Below are 20265 nucleotides of genomic sequence, written 5' to 3' on the forward strand. Positions count from 1 at the left end.
AGAGGTAATATTGTGTTAAATAATACACCTGCAGGCGTGTGGCCCCACAAGGCTACTGTTATATTCCTTCCACAGGCTCTCATGAGCAGACGTTGTTTACAAGAGCACCGTGCTGCTCAATCATGTTAGCTCTCTGGCTCCTAGCCCATTACACTGGACAGCAGTGTCGGAGCTGACCTCCAAGTGTACCTCCAGCTTACAAGTAGACTTTGGGGGGGCTCCTCCCATCTTTGTGTGGGAGGTCCCTACCTATTTCGAACATCTGCTGGATATCAGATGTGGCAGGGGTAAGAAGCAGCCCTGGCCTTACCGATTTCTGCTTCTTGTAGAAGGAGGGGAAGCTTCAGCATAGAGATGCTCTGATGGGTCACTGCTGTTGTTTCCCGACCTTCAGGGTGTCAGTGTGACATTGGTGGAGCGGTCACTCCCATGTGCAGCGGGCCCTCTGGAGGATGCCATTGCCGAGAACATGTCGTGGGGAAGGCGTGCCAACGGTGAGTCTGCAGGGAGGTTTTCTCCCATACTGATGTCATGGGAGGCTCGCAGTCCCATCTGTGGGGACAGTTCTGGTGATGAGATAAGCCGTCCCCAGGAGAGAGGGCACATGAAGCCGTACTGTCATTTGAAATCTGGACACTTGTCAGTGGGCCCAATTAAAGCAGGAGGTAAGGTTGCTCTAAAGACATCCATTTTGTAGGTTACAGAGCTGCCTCATGGAAAGTTCCCACAGGTGCAAAAAGCCAGGTGGACAAGACTAGAGCTGGATGCTTGAGGTGGGTTCCCATGGCTGAACCTCCATGTAAAAGACAACGTGGAGGGCCCAACAGATGGGCAGGTGCCTGGGCCAAGAAGAGTTAGTGCCAACTCCTCCCTTGGGACCCCTACAGAAGGCGAGGGGAGGCCAGCTGTGTTACCCTGGGTGCGTCTGGAAGGAATGGGAAGAAAACTCTAGAAACGAGATGAAGTCCCTCATCTCATGCAGGAGCTAATTCAAATGAACTAGAGGAGCAAGGGAGTAAGTGGAGACTGAGCTCCCCGGGGGTGGGAGTGGGGTGGGGGTGGGGTGGGGGTGGTGGGGGCTGTCACAAGTATGGCAGCGTACTGTCTCTGTGTCCTGTCATGTTTAACAATTTATAGATTTAATTTTTTTTTTAAAAAAAACTTCAGTATAATTAACATACAATGATGTATGAGTTTCAGGTATAAAATATAGTGATTCAAAAATTTTATACATTACTCTGCTCATCATGATAAGCATGCTCTTAATCTGCCTCATCTATTTTACCCAACCTCCCACTCATCTCCCTTCCAGTAACAACCATTTTGTTCTCTACAGCTAAGAGGCTGGTTTTTTACTTGTCTCTTTTTTCTTTATTTGTTTTGTTTCTTAAATTCTATATATGTAAGATCATATGGTATTTGTCTTTTTCTGACTGATTCATTTCACTTAGTGTTACATCTTCTAGCTCCAACAGTGTTGTTGCAAATGGCAAGATTTTCACTCCTTTTTCCACTATGTATATATTTCTATATATATTCCACTACATATATATGTAGTTAATATTATTTTATAATATTATTTATATATATTTATAATATTATTTTATGTATATATACCATGTCTTCTTTGTCCATTCATTTATTGAGGGAGGGACACTGAGTTGCTTCCATTATTTGGCTATTATAAGTAAAGCTGCTATAAACATAGGGGTGCATGTGTCTTTTCAAGTTAGTGTTTCCTATTTTGGGGGTAAATAGCAGGAAGTGAAATTACTGGATTATATGATAATTCTATTTTTAAATTTTCGAGGAACTGTTTTCCACAGTGGCTGCTCCAGTTGCATTCCCACCAGCTGTGCATGAGGGTTCCTTTTTCTCTACATCCTGCCTAACACCTGTTGTTTCTAGTGGTTTTGATTTTAGTCATTCTGATGGGTGTGAGTTTCATTGTGGTTTTGATTTGCATTTTCCTGATGATGAGTGATGTGGAGCATCTTTTCATGTGTCTACTGGCCATTTACAGGTCTTCTTTGAGAAATGTCTGTTCATGTCTCCTTCCTTTTCCAAATTGGATTATGTGGTTTTTTGGTGTTGAGTTGTAAAATTATTTATAAATTTTGGATACTATCTGTTTATCAGATATGTCATTTTCATTTTTTTAAAAATTTTTATTGATTTATGTATTATAGTCACAGAGAGAGAGAGAGGCAGAGACACAGGCAGAGGGAGAAGCAGGCTCCATGCACCGGGAGCCCGATGTGGGACTCGATCCAGGGTCTCCAGGATTGTGCCCTGGGCCAGAGGCAGGCGCTAAACCGCTGCGCCACCCAGGGATCCAGATATGTCATTTTCAAATTCCATTCTGTAGGTTGTATTTTAGTTGTGTTGATTACTTCCTCTGCTGTGCAGAGCTTTATATTTTTATGTAGTCACAGTAGTTTATTTTTGTTTTTGCTTCCCTTGCCTTAGGAGACATATCTAGACAAATTGCTATGGCCGATGTTAGAGAAATTACTGTCTGCTCTCTTCAAGGATTTTTATGGTTTCAGGTCTCACATTTAGGTCCTTAATCCATTTTCAGTTTATTTTTGTATATGGTGTAATAAAGTAATCCAGTTTCATTCTTTTACATGTAGCTATCCAGTTTTCCCAACACCATTTGTTAGAGACTGTTTATTTCCCATTGCATATTCTTTTCTCCTTAGTTGAAGATTAATTGACCATAGAATTACTGGTTTATTTCTGGGCTCTCTATTATGTTCTATTGACTTATGTGCATACTTTTGTGCAGGTACCATAGTGTTTTTGATTACTACAGCTTTGTAATATATATTGAAATCTGGAGTTGTGATACCTCTAGTTTCATTCTTTTTCGAGATTGCTTTAGCTATTTGGGGGTCTTTTGTGGTTCCATACACACTTAGGATGATTTGTTTTAGTTTTGTGAAAAATGCTGTTGGCATTTTGATAGGGATTGCATTAAGCATGTAGATCATTTTGGTAAAGAGGACATTTTAACAATATATTTTTAAAAGATTTTATTTATTTATTCATGAGAGACACATAGAGAGAGGCAGAGACACAGGCAGAGGGAGAAGCAGGCTCCCCGCAGGGAGCCCATTGCAGGACTCCAATCCCAGAACCCTGGGATCATGCCCTGAGCCAAAGGCAGGCGCTCAACCTCACCCAGGCATCCCGACATTTTAACAGTATTTGTTTTTCCAACGCATTGGCATGGAATATCTTTCCATTTCTTTCTGTCCTCTTCAATTTCTTTCATCAATCTTTTATATTTTTTGGAACACTGGTCTTTATCTCTTTGGTTAAGATTATTCCTAGGTATTTTATTATTTTTGGTGTAATTTTAAATGAGACTGTTTTCTTAATTTCTCTTTCTGCTACTTCATTGTTAGTGCATAGAAATGCAATGCAATTTTACTGAATTCATTTATTAGTTTTGATAGTCTTCTGGTGGAATTTTTAGGGGAGTCTTTGTATAGTATCATGTCATCTACAAATAGCGAAAGTTTTACTTCTTCGTTACCAATTTGGATACCTTTTAGTCCCTTGTTTTGTATGATTGCTATGGCTAGAATTTCCATTGCTATGTTGAATAAAAGTAGTGAGAGTGGACAGACATCCTTATCTTGTTCCTTACCTTAAAGGGAAAGCGTTTTTCCCCATTGAGTATGACGTTTATTGTGAGTTTTTCTTATAATGCATTTATTATGTTGAGGTATGTTCCCTGTAAACTTACTTTGTTAAGAGTTTTTTTTTTTATCATAAATGGATGCTGTACTTTGTCAAATGCTTTTTCTGCATCTATTGAAATGATCGTATGGTTTTTATCATATGTGATATATCACATTGATTGATTTGCATCCCAGGAGTAAATCCCACTTGATAGTGCTCAATGGCTATTTTAGTGTATTATTGGATTCTGTTTGCTAATATTTTGTTGAGGATTTTTGCAACTATGTTCATCAGAGATATTGGCCTCCAGTTTTGTGTGTATATGTGTACACACTCGTGTGTATGTGTGTGTGCGCGCGTGTGTGTGTGTTTAGTTTCTTTACCTGGTTTTGGTATCGGGGTAATGCTGGCTTCATAGAATGAATTTGTAAGCTTTCCTTCCTCTTTCACTTTTTTGGAATAGTTTGAGAACAATAGATATTAACTCTTCTTTAAATGTTTGAGAGATTTCATCTGTGAATCCATCTGGTCCTGGTCTTTTGTTTGTTGGGAGTTTATTTTGATTACTGATTCAATTTCATTGCTGGTAATCAGTCTGTTCAAATTTTCTATTTCTTCCTGATTCCTTTTTAAGAGATTATATGTTTCTAGGAATTTATCCACTTCTTCTAGATGTCCGATTTGTGGGAATATAATTTTTCACAATATTCTCATATAATCCTTTGCATTTCAGTATGGTTGGTTTTTTTTCTCCTCTTTTATTTCCAATTTTGTTTATTTGACTTCTCTCTCTCTCTCTCTCTCTCTCTCTCTCTCAATTCTGGTTAAAGGTTTATCAATTTTGTTGATCTTTTCAAAAACCAGCTCTTGTTTTCATTGATCTGTTCTATTGTTTTTTTAGTTTCTATTTCATTTATTTCTGCTCTGATCTTTATCATTTCCTTCCTTTTGCTGGGTTTGGGTTTTGTTTGTTCTTTTTCTACCTTCTGTAAGGGTAATGTTAGGTTGTTAATCTGAGATTTTTCTTGCTTCTTGGGGTAAGCCTGTGTTAAACTTCCCTCTTAAAACAGCTTTTGCTGGATCCCAAAGATTTTGGACCTTTGTGTTTTTATTTTCCTTTGTCCCTATGTAATACTTTATTTATTCTTTGATTTCTTGATTGGCCCATTCATTGTTTAGTAGCATGTTATTTAACCTCCATATATTTGTGTTCTTTCCAGATTTTTTCTTGTGGTTGATCTCTAGTTTCAGTGTTGTGGTCAAAAAAGCCACCTGGGTGGCTCAGTAGTTGAGCATCTGCCTTTGGCTCAGGGCGTGATCCCAGGGCCCTGGGATTGAGTTCCACATGGGGTCCCTGAAGGGAGCCTACTTGTCCCTCTGCCTGTGTCTCTGCCTCTCTGTGTGTGTCTCTCATGAATAAATAAATAAAATCTTAAAAAATAAGAAAAGAAAAAAAAAAGGTGCATAGTATGACTTCAATCTTCTTGAATTTGTTGAGGCTCATTTTGTGGCCTAATATGTGATCTGTTCTGGAGACTGTTCTGTGTGCACTTGAAAAGAATGAGTATTCTGCTGTTTTAGGGTGGAATGTTCTGAATATTATCTGTTAGATCAATATAGATTTTTTTTGAAGCCATGATCTATCCATAATTTTCTCTTGGTAGAGGTAAGAAAAAACTTATTTTTAATATTCTGGATTTTAATCATATGCTGGAAACCATGAAACTCAACTTCTAAATTGCAAGCATTTTCACTACTTCTGCATTATCAACAGATTAATAAAGAAATCTTTAGTGTAGTTAAATTGTCAGTATTTAGTTCTTTCCCTTGATGTTTTCAGCATTTGAATTCTAAAAGCCAGAGCAACCCAGCTGAGCTTTCTTCAGTCATTTCTAAATGGCAATCACTGCTGGGCCACATAATAAAGGGTATGTAAAGGAGGACACGTCTGAGGGTGTGTTTCCCTGCAGACTAATGAGGCACCTGATGCACCAGAGGAATTTTGTAAATAGGTTCAGAAACATTTCCACCTAGGTTTTATCTCTTCTCACCGTCCTGTTGATAAAGTGAGCTTTCCCCCACTTAACCAGCAAAAGTTTTTTTCTTTCCAACTATGTAGGCAACTGGCTATTTTTCAGGTAGAAATAATACAACCACATAGGAATTAAATTACCTACCCAGAGGCAAAAACATTGATTTTTTTTTTTTTTTTTTTACATTACAGCCAATACATACATACGAAATTGTCTTTTGATTCAGTGGTAAATTCTAGCTAGGATAAAAGGATAGAAAACTAGCATCAAAGATGCCATACCACCTTTTCTCTAGGTTTGGTCTTTTTGTATTAAATTCCTCCCAATGTTTGTTTATGATATTATTTGAGCATTCTTCATTTTTCTTACAAGCATTCACTTTCACCTTGCTTTCTAAATAATTTTTGTGATAATAGATGTAATGTATGTTCGTTGTAAAGCTTTTAAGTTTTCTTTACATCATATTGCAGACATTTTCCATTATCATTAGTCTTCAGAAATATTAATGGTTACATATTTCATAATTTTTAAATGATTTAATAATTGTATTTCAAAATTGTACACAAATTTAAACTATTTATGTTGTTTCTAGGTTTTCACTGTTATAAACATTCCTGTATGTTAATTCTTTGACACTATGTGTAAAATCATTCTTTAGAATATATTCCTGGAAGTAGAATTACTAGGTCAATTTTTAAGGACCTTTGTATATCACTTCCAGAGAAATTGTAAGCATTTGTAATTCTACTTGTGATATAGGACGATGACCTCTTATTTCCTTTGACTAAATGATCTTAATGGCTTTAAGTCTACTGATATTAGTTTGTGACTAGATTGTCAAAATGTGCCATTTTGAAGAACTTCAAATTGTTTGAATATGAAATGTCACACAAGCATTGGAATATTTTTGATCCTTCTCTATGACTACCATGTTTGGACCCTTGAAAGGAATCCATTTATAGGCTTATAGCTTAAGAAAATACAAGGCATAAAAAAGTCATTTTAATGATTCAAAAATATATATAGGGAGAAAAATGTATCTCCCTATATATAAACTTAGCATATGAAATATGCTTGTAAACTTAGCATATGAAATATTTTATATCACACTCACTGTTGCATAAATGGTACTTAGCAACAGTACCCGGCACATATATATGAATATTTGTGTAATGAGTGAATATAAATACATTAATGAGTAAATGAATTTATAGTAAATAAGCTAATTTGATTTTGCTAAGTTGTTGACAACAATTTAGAACATATTAAAGGAGGCTACTACTATGGGTTGTGCTAAGTGATTTTTTCCCATTTTATTGCTTAGACTGATAGGTATTGGGTATATTTTATGTGAATGTTTACATGAATGAAAGCAATAATTTAAAGAAAAAGCAAAGGGGTGGCTCTTTCATTTCTTCTTATTTATTGTATTCTGTCAATTTGGTGGGAGTTCTTTAGTAGTAGCTATTGAGATTAAAGAATATTTGGACTATCAGTGAACATAACTTGCTGTATCCACGTTTACTTTTTATTTACAAAAGACCTGAAAACAACTACTATTTCCCGGATTTGCATCATATGAAGTATGAAATTGAAGATGGTACTACACCTAATGGAAGAGAACTTCGATTTGGATTTGATCCCCTGGAGTTTCCTGAGTTTAGCTGGAGAGGATATGCTCAAATGACCTCAGTACAAGTATGTAGCCAGCAAGAAGTTACTTCATGGTGGGGTAGGGCATATACTTACCCACAGCACTCTCAGTGAGTTCCTCCAAAAGGTAAACCATTCCCCACACTGACTCCAGGATTCTTTTTCTCCAGGCTATGGATGGAGTGTGGGGCAGGATTGGATTTTAACTGATAAATATATGTATCAATATCACAGTTTATTGTTAATTTAATTTGGTCACCAAATCAGTTGAAGAAAGGGTTAAAGTGGTGTTGATCTCTAAAGCCTTCTTATAAGAAGTTGTTTCCTGGGCAGCCGAGGTGGCTCAGCGGTTTAGCACCGCCTTCAGCCCAGGGCATGATCCTGGAGACCTGGTATCAAGTCCCATGTTGGGCTCCCTGCATGGAGCCTGCTTCTCCCTCTGCCTGTGTCTCTGCCCCTCTCTCTCTCTCTCTCTCCTTATGTCTCTCATGAATAAAATCTTTAAAAAAAAAGAAGTTGTTTCCCAAGTGAGATTAGTCTATATTTTAACATAAGAGACACTTTTCTTTAAAGACATTTGTAGAGAAAAAGAAATAAAGACATTTGTAGAGAATAAAAATTATTTGAATTAAATAATTCCAATAATGTGTGTGTTGTTAATATTTGACCAGTGCTGTGGATTTTTATTTATTTATTTTTTTTGCCTCTTTAAACTCTGAATTACTACAGGAGTAGAAATTAAGATAAATGAGGAATTTTAGTGATCTTTAATTTTTGTTTTCTGTGTTTCTCCTTTCCTTCATTCTTCTCTACCATATCCATCTCTCTTGGCTTTGTGTTGGAAGAGTTATGGAATTTACACATTTTCTCATTATTTTTAGAACTTATACAATATTTGTAACTAACAATTTCTGTATTTCTGTATAGTCATTGAGAAGTTTTGTTCTCAGGATTTCTCTTTGAGGTTGGTTTCTTCAAACTGTGTTTCTCAGTGGAGAAATTCAGCACAAGAAGTAAATTGATGACCATGGTAATGCAATATTTGTCCTTAGCAGATCCAGAACTAATACTTGTTATGTTTATGTAAGCCACTCCTTAGAGAAACAGGGACAGGGTCGCAGTTCTCTTGGAGCCATCATTGGTTCTAATATGGCTTCTTGTCTGATTGTCCCCCATGAGGCTACTTTCTCAAACAGTACCTAGGATCCCCCCCTTTTTAGATTTATTTATTTATTTTAGAGAGAGAGACATAGAGAGCGCACATGAGCCACAGGGTAGGGACAGGGGAAGAGGGAGAAAATCTCAAGCAGACTCTCCACTAAGTGCAGAGCCCAACATGGGACTATATCTCATGACCCTGAGATCATGACCTGAGCTGAAACCAAGAGTTGGATGCTTAACTGACTGAGCCACCCAGTGACCCCAACAGTACCTAGTATCTTAAGATCTCACTGCTTTCTCCTTCTCCCAAATATAAAATTCAGTTTCTTTAGCAACCTGACCTTCATTATTTAGAAAAAAACAGTGGCATCCATTAAGTCATAATAGGCTGTGAATGACAGTCTCGTTAAGGTGATATCTTCTCACAGGTGTTTATAGTTTGAAAGAATGACTACTTTGTGTTAGAAGAGTTATGGATTTTTTTTAAAAAAAGAAATGAATTTCTTTTTTTAAAAAAGATTTTATTTATTTATTTGACAGAGAGAGGGAGAGAGAGAATGAGTGGTAGGGAGGGGTGAAGGGAGAGGGAGAAGCAGATTCTCCGCTGAGCAGGGAGCTCCGGAGCCTGAAGCGGGGCTCAATCCTAGGACTCCAGGATCATGACCTGAGCTGGAGGCAGACAGCTGACTGAGCCATCCAGGCATCCCACAAAGGAAATGAATTTCAAATGATGGAGTTTATCTAAATATTTTTCATCAGCAGGAGAACTTAGTAGTGTCCATCAAATCATTCCTAACTTTGTTCCTTATACATTTTTGCATTTTTATTTTTCAAAATGGAAACTAACACTTAGAGATGGGTTCTGTCAGGAAGCCCACATTCAGTGGCGTCTTTAAGGTTTTCTATATAGAGTGTCATGTCATTTGCCAATAGTGAGAGTTTTACTTCTCTCTTATCAACGTGGATGCCTTTTATTTCTTTCTGTTGTCTGACTGCTGAGGCTAGGACTTCTAGCCCTATGCTGAGTAAGTGGGGAGAGTGGATATCCTTGTCTTGGTCCTGACCTTAGCAGAAGAGCTCTCAGTTTTTCACCATTGAGTATGATGTTGTCTGTGCGTTTTTCATATAAGGCTTTGATTATGTTGACTTATGTTCCTTCTAGATCTACTTTACAGAGGGTTTTTTTTTTTTTTAAATCAAGAATGGTTGTTGTACTTTGTCAAATGCTCTCTCTGCATCTGTCAAAATGACCATATGGCTTTTATCCTTTCTTATACTGATGTGATGTATCACATTGAGTGTTTTGCAGATACTGAACCACCCTTGCAACCCAGGAATAAATCCCACTTGATTCATGCTGAATGATTTTTCAAAATGTATTGTTGGATTCTGTTTGTTAATATTTTATTGAGGATTTTTGCATCAATGTTCATCAGAGATACTGGCCTGTAGTTCTTTTTTTTTGTGGTGTTTTATCTGGTTTTGGTATCAAAGTGATACTGTCATCAAATAGATTGAATTTGGAAGTTTTCCTTCCTCGTCTCTTTTTTTGGAATAGTTTGACAAAGGGCATTAACTCTTCTTGAAATGTTTGGTAGGATTTGCCTGTGAAGCTGTCTGGTCCTAGACTTGTTTTTTGGGGAGTTTTTTGATTACCAATTCAGTTTAATTACTGGTATATTTCTTTATTCAAATTTTCTATTCCTGCTTTCATTTTGGTAGGTTATATGTTTCTAGAAATTTATCCATTTCATCTAAGCTGTCCAATTTGTTGGTATATAGGTTTTCATAATATTCTGTTATAGTTGTTTGTATTTCTGTGGTGTTTGTTGTTACTTCTATTTTATTAGTGATTTTGTTTATCTGGGTTTCCTCTCTCTCTCTCTCTTTTATTTTTTGGTGAGTCTAGCTAGAGGGTTAATCAATTTTGTTGATATTTTTAAAAAATAAGCTCCCGGTTTCATTGATCTGTTCTATTGGTTTTTTTGGTTTTGTTTATTTAGTTTCTGTATCATTTATTTCTGCTTTAATCTTTATCATTTCCTTCCTTTTGCTGGGTTTGAGTTTTGTTTATTATTCTTTTTCTAGCTTATATAGGGGTAAAGTTAGGTTGTTGATTTGAGATTTTTCTTCTTGGGATAAGCCTGTGTTGCTATAAACTTCCCTCGTAGAATAGGACCTTTGTGTTTTCATTTTCCTTTGTCTCTATGTAGTATTTTATTTCTTCTTTGATTTCTTGACTGACCCATTCATTGTTTAGTAGTATGTTATTTAACCTCCATATATTTGTGTCCTTTCCAGATTTTTTCTTGTGGTTAATCTCTGGTTTCATAGTGTTGTGGTCAGAAAAGGTGCATAGTATGACTTCGACCTTTTTGAATTTGTTGAGACTTGCCCTAAAATATGATCTATTCTAGAGACAGTTCTGTGTGCAGTCAAAAAGAATGTGTATTCTGTTGTCTTAGGATGGAATGCTCTGAATATATCTATTAAATCCATCTCATTCAATGTGTCATTCAAAACCACAGTTTCCTTGTTGATTTTCTGTTTGGATGATCTGTCCATCAGTGTATAAGTGGGATGTTAAAGTCCCCTATTATTGTGTTACTCTTGATTATTTCCTTTGCTTGTAAATAACTGTTTTTATTTATTTGGGTGCTCACATGTTGGGTGTATAAGTATTTACAATTGTTGCATCCTCTTCTTGGATTGTCCTCTTTATTATTGGAATGGAATATTATTCAGCCATAAAAAGAATGAAATCTTGCCATTTGTAACAGTGTGGATCGATCTAGAGAGTATAACACTAAGCAAAATAAGTCAGTCAGAAAAAGACAAATACCATATGATTTCACTTATGTGTAGAATTAAGAAATGAAACAAACAAGCAAAGGAATAAAAGGAGAGAGAGAGACAAACCAAGAAACAAATTCTTAACTATAGAGAACAAACTGGTGGTTACCAGAGGGGAAGTGGGTGAGGGGATGACTTAAATAGGTGAGTAGGTTTAAAGAGTACACTCATCATGGGGGTGCCTCGGTGCTTCAGTTGATTAAGCATCTGCCTTCAACTCAGGTCATGATCCCAGGATCCTAGGATTGAGCTCCACATTGGGCTCCCTGGTGGGCAGGGAGCTTCTCCTTCTCCCTCTGCCTCTCCCCTCTACTTGTGCACTCTCTCTCTCTCTCTCAAATAAATAAATAAAATCTTTTTTTTTTTAGAGTACACTCATCATGCTGCAAAATAAAATAATTTTTTTTAAAGCCCACATTCTTATGGATAGAAATTGAGATCAATTGCATGTGACTTAGGCATATTTTAGTTACATCCAGATTTTATCAGTAATAAAAATCTTTAAAATAAAATCTTTCCTTCTCTTCTGCCTTTTTGTTCTCCCAGCCCATGGTGGTTGCCCCTGTCACTATGGCTTTCCTTAAACTAGTCCAGCTAATATTCACTCTGTCTGCCTGATTCCAGAAGGGTCCAAAGAGGATCTCAGTTGCTGAGGGAACAGGTTTTCACTGTAACTTTAATTGTAAGTGTTCTTGATTTATTGTTAGGCCTGCCTATTTCCATCTGCCACAGAGTTAATTATTTGGTGCTTGCTGAGTGTCAGTGAGTGTGAGGGAGAGAGAAAGTGAGTGTGTGTACACACGAGCAGTAGTACCCACTAGTGAAAGTTAAATGGAGTATAATCACTGTTTGGCCAGCATTTCTTTTAGCCAGTTGTCTGTTCTATACTGTCTGGCTTTTTGGTATTTTTCAGAATGAAGTGAGGATCATGTTGAACGTGGGGAAGTCAAGTCTCTCCTTGTTTCATGTTATTCTGAAATATATTAACCCTGGAACTGAAGCAGTATCTGGTCGCGTGACTCTTTATCCATCCTGGGCTGAGGCAGGTAGGCAAATTTTCTAGCCTCTGTTGGATTAAGAAATGATTACTTCGTGGAACATTTTCTCCAATTTTCACACAAAGTTACCTCCAGAGAAAAGATAAAGTCTGATGTAGTCTGTTAAGGGTGGGAGCTTGGCCTACTGCCCTGAATTTTCCCAGTTTTTCAGGCAAACCAAATAGTCCAAGGAGAGATGAGTCAGGAGAGGAATTTTTAAGGTGAATGTTGTAAAGCACAAAGCCCAAGAGAGGTACAAAGAGGAACATGCAAACCTCATTGAGGGGTGAGGAATTCCCAAGGGCAGAGGGAAGCATAGTCAGAGGGCAGATCTCAGTGCTGTCAGAGCTAAGGTCTGGAGGTCTGTTCTGCAAGAATTAGAGCTTCTACCATTCCTGGCAACAGATCCCAAGAAGCACTAGGAATTTCACATGGACACAAAATGGTGCCAGTAGAAATCTACTATTTAAGATTGAAATACAAACATCTTTGTTCAACATCCATGGCAAAGTCATTGGGGGCAGTGAGGGTGCTCTTAAGTTGTGGCAGCCAGATCATGAGGCTGGATGTTGATGAATGATATAAAAAACTAGGAAGCTTGCTTTATCACATATAAAGTACTTTGGCACTGATTTCCTCACAAGATAAGTTTGTGAACTGATGAGAACTGAAGAGGAAACAGAGCCAACAGGTTTTAGTAAATTGCCCAAGTGCACAGCTGGTCTTTGTAGACAAGCTGGAGTCTTCTGACCCCAGACTCTTTCTCGTAGACACCAATGTCTCCTTGATGGCAGTTTCATTAGTGGTTTGCTCCCCATGAACTCAAACTGGTGGAATGCACTGTGGTTTGTTTTCCTGTCCCCTGGGACACCTTTCCTGAGCCCTCATGCCTGAGTCAGGGGCCCTGGCTGTGTAACCTATAGTAACCTGTACCTCCTCCCAAATACAAGTGTCCATGTTGTGCCAAATTCTCCTTCTTTTTGGTCTGTAATCCCTCACCTTTCCAGTCCCACCATCAGGAAGCAAAGGTCATTCAGGCTGCGTGCACTGCCTTGAGCTCTGAACCTAGATCTAGTGGATGTTTGTAGAGAAAATGCAAGGATGTGGAGCAAATGTTCCTTCTGATGAAAAGGCTCAGTTGTGCTCAGATACAGCAGTTTGGTTTGTTTCTGAACTTTCATAGAAGGTCTTCTATTTGTTTTGTGAAGAAGAAAAACTTTGCACCCTGAAAACAAATAGAAAACCAAAACTTTTTCTTATTTCAGAAAAAATACATGTTTTTCAATAGAAATAAAAAGAATAATTTAAGGTCAAATGTAATGAATTGAGCATTGATTGTGTGCAATGAACTTCTCTAAGCAGTTTACATTTATTAAAATACTTAGTCACTTAGCAAATTTAGAAAGTACTCACAATCCCAGGGTACATCATGTCTGCTAACATCAATAACTTTCTGGTCTGTTTTATACATATGTGATGCATCCATATAATTAAAAAAAGAAAATCAATACATTTGATCAGTAAGTATGATGAATAACCATCTTAAACCTTTTCAGAAGTAAATTGAATATTCAAAACTGATTATCCCAAATCCTAACAGTAATTGCTGGACAAATGCCTTAGGTAGTTCTTTTTATTTCTGACAGGTGCTGCTCAAAGCAAAGAAGTCATCTTCTTGCCGAGTAAGGTACCAGCCTTTGTCACCATCCCTGGAAATGGTTTGGCAGACCCGTTTTCAATTGCACCAGGGACATGGATTGCTTGTATTAAATCAGAGGGAGTCCTCCTGGTAAGAGCCCTCCTGAGTGGAGGGTTATGTGGGATTTTTCCCCCCTTAGGATGGTCTCACCCACAGTGACCCACAGTGATCCACAGAGACCCTAAGATATTAAAATCAAAGGCAATTCCCTTTCAGACACAAGAAACTATGGTGATATTTGCCCTCAAATGGCATTAGAGCCAACTCAAAATATCTTTAGATTCTTCAGCCAGCTGCTCTCAGACAAAATAACCAAACCAACTATAACTCATAATGACTCAAAGTTATCAGAATAAAAATGCAAAACCTTAATGTGCATATGTCCCCACCCTTCAAAAGCTTCTTTGGGATTTTTCATTATGAATCAGAAGGACATCTTAGAAAATCAGTCTCTCTGGGAATTGTGTGGAATGAATCAGAAGAAGCTACAGGAAAAGCAGATCCTAATATCGAAGTTGTTCATGGCAGAAAAGAAGGGAGAGCCAGTTCTTCTCTGACATTCCCTACCTTCTACTTCAAATGTAGGCAATAGTCTCACCAGACAGATGGCCTTGGACAAAGAACTTTGCATCAAGGGAAAAGCTCTGTTCTTGCACATTAATAGAATAGCCAGAGAATCCATGGGTAATTAAGGGATGAAAACTGCTGAGATATTGGTATGTTATAAAAAAAAAAAAAAGGTCTTCTGAAAATAAAGTCTTTGGCAAACACGTGGTTTCAGGCAGTCAGAGTGGAAAACAGCAAGCTTTTCCTTCTGACACAATCTTTTTGATTGGCAAGATTAGCATATTTTAGGCAGTTCTTAACTCCAAGCCTGCCTCAGTTATCTCTTCCCTGTAATAGGGATGGTGTTTATCCATATCTGTCCTTTCCAAATCTGGAATCTTAGGATAGATAGTGTGAAGGCTTATGCTATTCATTCAGTCCCTATTTTTCTTGCATCTTCTTGGTAGAAAGCTTTGTTGCTTTATAGAAGTTTTAGAATTTTTCATGGATGTTAGAAATGAGGACAAGGAAATTTTCATTGATGCCAACAATGGGTACAAAGTTGGATAAATGAAAGAAAGTCATTATGTTACTCTATAGACATGGAAGATACTTGATGACATTTAGTCAGTGCAGTTGTGTAGTGACTCATATATATGCTTCCATGTTATGAGCTCGTTTTCTCTAGAGATATTTTATTGAATGCCTACTTATCAACCTTTACTCTCTTAGGATCTATAGGACCATAAAGCAATGAGGGGCTATGGTCCCAACCTGAGAAAACTCAATAAGAGAACAATAACCACTGTTAAATTAAAGCCCACTGGGGTAGTGAGACCCCCATGGTAGACCACTGAGCCCCATTTGCTACTTTTCCTCTCCATGCATTTCTCTTTTTCTCCATCATGGACAAATTAGGGACCTTAAAGAGAAAAAAACCTTATGGCTGGTGTATGAGTATCTTCACAGTTGTGGCAGACATCCCTCCTCCTTCCCTCTGCACATAGGCGGTGATGCCAGCATTGCTCTGAAGCTGTCAAACCATCAGTGTCTCAGAAACCTGGAGACCTGCTCTTTCCTGAAGAGCTGTTTAGCTGAATTTACACTGTGGGCTTCATTTGGCACAGTCCATGGAACACATTCTTCCTCTCATCTCCTAAGACAGGCAGTCAGCCAGTTTCAGCCTGTGATTCACCAGGATCACAAAACATCGTTTATACCATGCCAGGCAAGCGTTGCTTTGGTGTGGGAGTAAAAAGCCATAATACATGATCCACAATTAAGCATTCTGATATGTGTTGATGAAAGCATCCAGTATTTCAAGGGAACAGATCATCAGTTGGTAGTTTATTATCTTTGTTTATTTTTTAATTTATACACAGTCTAGAAGAGATGGTAAAATTTCCCCTGAGATTTGAATACAAAAGCGTTCACCCTGAGATGCTTATCTCTAATGCTTGAAGCACCTGCGACAGGTTGCTTTGTGTGTTTTGGTGAGTCAGGGGGTAGAATAAAGCAGCTTTTGTGGAGAATTTAATGTCTCGAGCTTCCTTTAGTCATTATTAACTTAACTGGCATGCTTGACTGTTTTATTACTAAAGAAAGTCCACCACCAGATGAGTAATTTTCCTTTTGGTCTTCATTTACTAGGACTACCTGGTGCTGCTTCCCAGAGACTACTATGAGGCATCCTCCCTGCAACTGCCAGTCACACAGCCATGCGCCGACTCAGGACCTCCCCAGGAGAAGTTAGTATGGGGGCAGGGGTGCTTCTCGAGGTCCTCTAAATTAGGAACTTTTGGTGGAAGGATTTGTGAGAGGCCTCAGCATCACTAGTGCAGCAAGATGCTTTGGATAATTATTTAATTGTGGTTTTTCTCTGAGGCAGTCGACTGTCTTATATACGAGAGTCACAAAGCACTTTGCACCCGGTAGCTGGCACGGAGAGTGACACCCACCCTCTAGCACATAGAAAGAAATATGGATGCTTGACTAAGTAACAGCTTCAGGGTCATGCATCTGCTGAAGGGAAGGGCTTAAGACAGAATCCGGGTTGATGGAACTTTCCTTTTTTTTATTCTTCATGCAAATGAAAATTTACCACCTGATTCCTACAGTAGGCAATTGGTAGGAGAATTTGTTGAAGGAATGATGAATGAACAGGATGGAAGGAATCCTTTGGGGATGCACTCTGATTTGTGTTTTGTTCTGAGTTGTAACTGCTGTATTTTGTTGTTGTTGTTGTTGAAGTTGCTTGCTTTACCAGCATTTGCCAGTGACCCGATTCCCCTGTACCCTGGCTTGTGAGGCCAGACACTTCCTGCTTGATGGTGAGCCAAGACCCTTGGCATTGAGGCAGCCCACCCCCGCACACCCAGTCATGGCGGACCTCAGTGGGAGAGAGGTGGGGCAGCCTTTTTTTACTGTCAAAGCTATTGCTACCTCTCCGTCTGCATCTGCTGAAAACTCTTAGCCACATTTGCTTCTCAAATTCAGGGAAACCTGGAAGAATTTCTCAGAGGTGTTAATTATAGGTATACTGAGTTCTCTGATCCAGGTTGTGGCTGGGCAGTACACCACATGGAGCATAGTAAGATTAGTCTTTGAGCACTTTCGAGACAGGACAGGAACATGGGCAATCACAGAATTCTCTCCTTTGCATTCCTGAGACTTATAAGGGTGCATCCTGCTCTACCTGATTCGGGGCAAGATCTTTCTAAAAGGCCTCCAGAAACCACACAGCTTACCCTAAAAGGATGCAATGCTCACTGACTGTTCAGCCCCTCAGGCTAAGCAGTTTGTAAAGGCTGCTTAGTAGTAGCTACATCATGAGTACATTCTCTGAGCTCAGAATTTGGAACTGCTACTTCCCAAGGCACCTCGCTTATGACTTAGAGGACAGGTTTCTACAGGTTCGGGCATTGCTTTTCTTCCCTGAGTTTTTTAAGCCTTAAAACAATGTAAGACTCTACTGATTCAAGAGTTGGGTTAGAAGTACTGTATATCAAGACTAAGAACACACAATGCAACACCTCGAAATAAAGACACTGAAAAAAACTTTCCTTCACAACATTTCCATTCCTGACTTTTTACAGCATTCTCCGTGTTGTACCTTTGAGGAAAATGTTCATGATTAAATGTGCAGACTGATGACATGTATGGGATTAAGGAATATTTCCTGGATATATAGATGTGTACATTTTTGTGACTATATTGCTAACATTTCCAGGGCAGCTGTTATAGGATTTTAAGGATATTTCTTTAGTCTTCATTTCATTTTATTTTAAAGGTAGAGGAGTTTTTTTGCAAAAAGAAATATGTATACTTGTTATAACAAGTAAAGCAATATGCATATGCATAAAGAAAAACTAATGATCTCATTTCCACTCCGTTCTAACAGTCTGCTGTATCCCTCCCTCTCCATGCTGTGAATACACACACACACACATGCATGCATGTACATACATAAATATGCACACATACACAACTGTGTGTGTGTGTTCCCCAGACAGCAGAGAACATTTCCTGTTGAGAAGGGCCAACCTCCAGGAAATGATGCTGATGACTCATCAGGAAGTATCCTTGCCCCCAATTTAGCCCAGAGCCACAGCACTGAAGTGTTGGGCAGGGTCATATTTGCACAATGCATAAAACTAAGCCCTGGGCAGTCCAGTTTTACTTAACAGTCTGTTTTACTATTTTATTTAAATGCTTCCAGACTTGTGTTGTCCAATGCAGTAGTGACCAGCCCATGTGATTATATAAATTTAAATTAATTAAATAAAGCTAACTAGAGCTAAACAGGCTGTTCCTCAATTGCACTAGCCACATTTCAAGTGCTCAGTAACCACATATGTCTAGTGGCCACCTTATTGGAAAACACAGATTATAGGATATTTTTGCTACTTCAGAAAGTTCTATTGGACAGTGCTGTAATAGATCATTGTGCTAAAATTCAAAGATTAATGGCTTTAGAAGAGGTCTGAGAAATCATTTGATTTTTCTTTCTGTGAAAGAGTCCTTTTAAAATTATCCTTATAAAACATTTATTTAGCCTCTGTTGAATATTTAAATTGATGGAGGAGTAATTTTCTCCTAGAGGTAGGCTAACTTTTGTTATCATTAGCCACCTGGAGCAATGCAGAGTAACCCCTCCACTATTTTTTTAAGACTCTATTTGAAAGAGAGAAAGAGATCATGAGAAGGAGCATGAGCAGGGGGCAAGGAGAGAGAGAAGCAGGCTCCTCCCTGAACAGAGAGCCTGACACAGGGCTCCATCCCAGGACTCCAGGATCATGACCTGATTTGAAGGCAGATGCTTAACTGACTGAGCCACCTAGGCACCCTCCATCTTCCATTTTGGAAACCATGTGTAGTTGGATGCTCAAGATTGTTCTGGAGTGAAACTACCTGCATGTCTTGGGTCATCAGTAACTAGCTGTAAAATCTCTGTAGGTCTGAATTTACTAGTATACCAAATGGAGATAAGAATAGTAGCTACATCATGAGTACATTAAATGAAATAATCCATGAAAAAATATTAAATAAAAAAAATCCATGGGTTCTTGTTGTGATGCCCAGCACACAGTGATCACTTAGTAACTGTTAGCCATACTGCTATTATGTGTTCTAGTCAGCACCATGCGCTGAAAGAGAAACCCACTAAGCCTAGCTCATATGAACAGTTTTTCCTTTTCTGTGATACAGAGAGGTCTGTCAGGATTCCAAGGGCAAGAACTGAGTACATTCATGTCCCCTAGGAATCTTTGAGGGACAGAGATACCTGGCTCTCACAGAAGCTTTCCTTTCCCTCTCTATGTTTGCCTGTTCACTTCTTCTATTAAATGGCCTCCTTTATTTACTTATAGCTCTTCGTCTCACACACATGCCATGAAGGCTGCTCTGGTCCTATTTCTTTGTTAATTCATAGCCTTGGCCCTTACTGCCACCTGAGTTTCCCTTCTTTATTCTTTCTGAGAAAGGGAATATGGACAGTTCATCTTTTAAAGTCATATCACACTGTTGTACACCAGGCAAGCCTCTGTCTCTTGTGAACAAATTCCTATCTATATATTTTTTTATATTTCAGTTTGATCATCTCTGCTTTACAATGTGATTTTAATCCATTTATATTTATTGTGATTTCAGACATATTGAACTTATTTTCTCATTTTATTTATTTTGTTTACTAGCTTTTTTCAAATTCAATTTAATTAGCATATACTACATTATTAGTTTCAGAGATAGAATTTAGTGATTCATCATGTTCACACAATACCCAGTGTTCATTACTTCAAGTGCCCTTCTTAATTCCCATCACCCAATTATCCCATCCCCCACCCACCTCACCTCCAGCAACCTTTAGTCAGTTTGTTTCCTGTAGTTAAGAGTCTCTTATACTTTGCCTCTCTCTCTGTTTTCATCTTATTTTATTTTTCCTTCCCTTCCCCTATCCTCATCTGTTTTGTTTCTTAAATTCCACATATCACTGAAATCATAAAGTATTTGTTTTTCTCTGACTGACTTATTTCACTTAGCACAGTACCCTCTAGGTGCATCCACATCATTGCAAATGGCAAGATTTCATTAT

General features: G+C 38.2%; 1 protein-coding gene across 1 annotated transcript in view; it reads left to right on the plus strand.

Annotated features, from left to right (window-relative positions):
• Nucleotides 1-20265, plus strand: part of LAMA3 (laminin subunit alpha 3) — a 249144-nt gene that overhangs the window by 111300 nt on the left and 117579 nt on the right. The window contains exons 18-23 of the mRNA XM_072735102.1: nt 395-494; nt 7268-7424; nt 12307-12439; nt 14077-14219; nt 16326-16423; nt 16926-17079. Of these exons, the coding sequence (XP_072591203.1) occupies nt 395-494; nt 7268-7424; nt 12307-12439; nt 14077-14219; nt 16326-16423; nt 16926-17079 (785 nt within the window). The remainder of the gene's footprint in view (nt 1-394; nt 495-7267; nt 7425-12306; nt 12440-14076; nt 14220-16325; nt 16424-16925; nt 17080-20265) is intronic.

This window comes from Vulpes vulpes, chromosome 13 (assembly GCF_048418805.1).
Source record: "Vulpes vulpes isolate BD-2025 chromosome 13, VulVul3, whole genome shotgun sequence".
NCBI lineage: Eukaryota > Metazoa > Chordata > Mammalia > Carnivora > Canidae > Vulpes > Vulpes vulpes.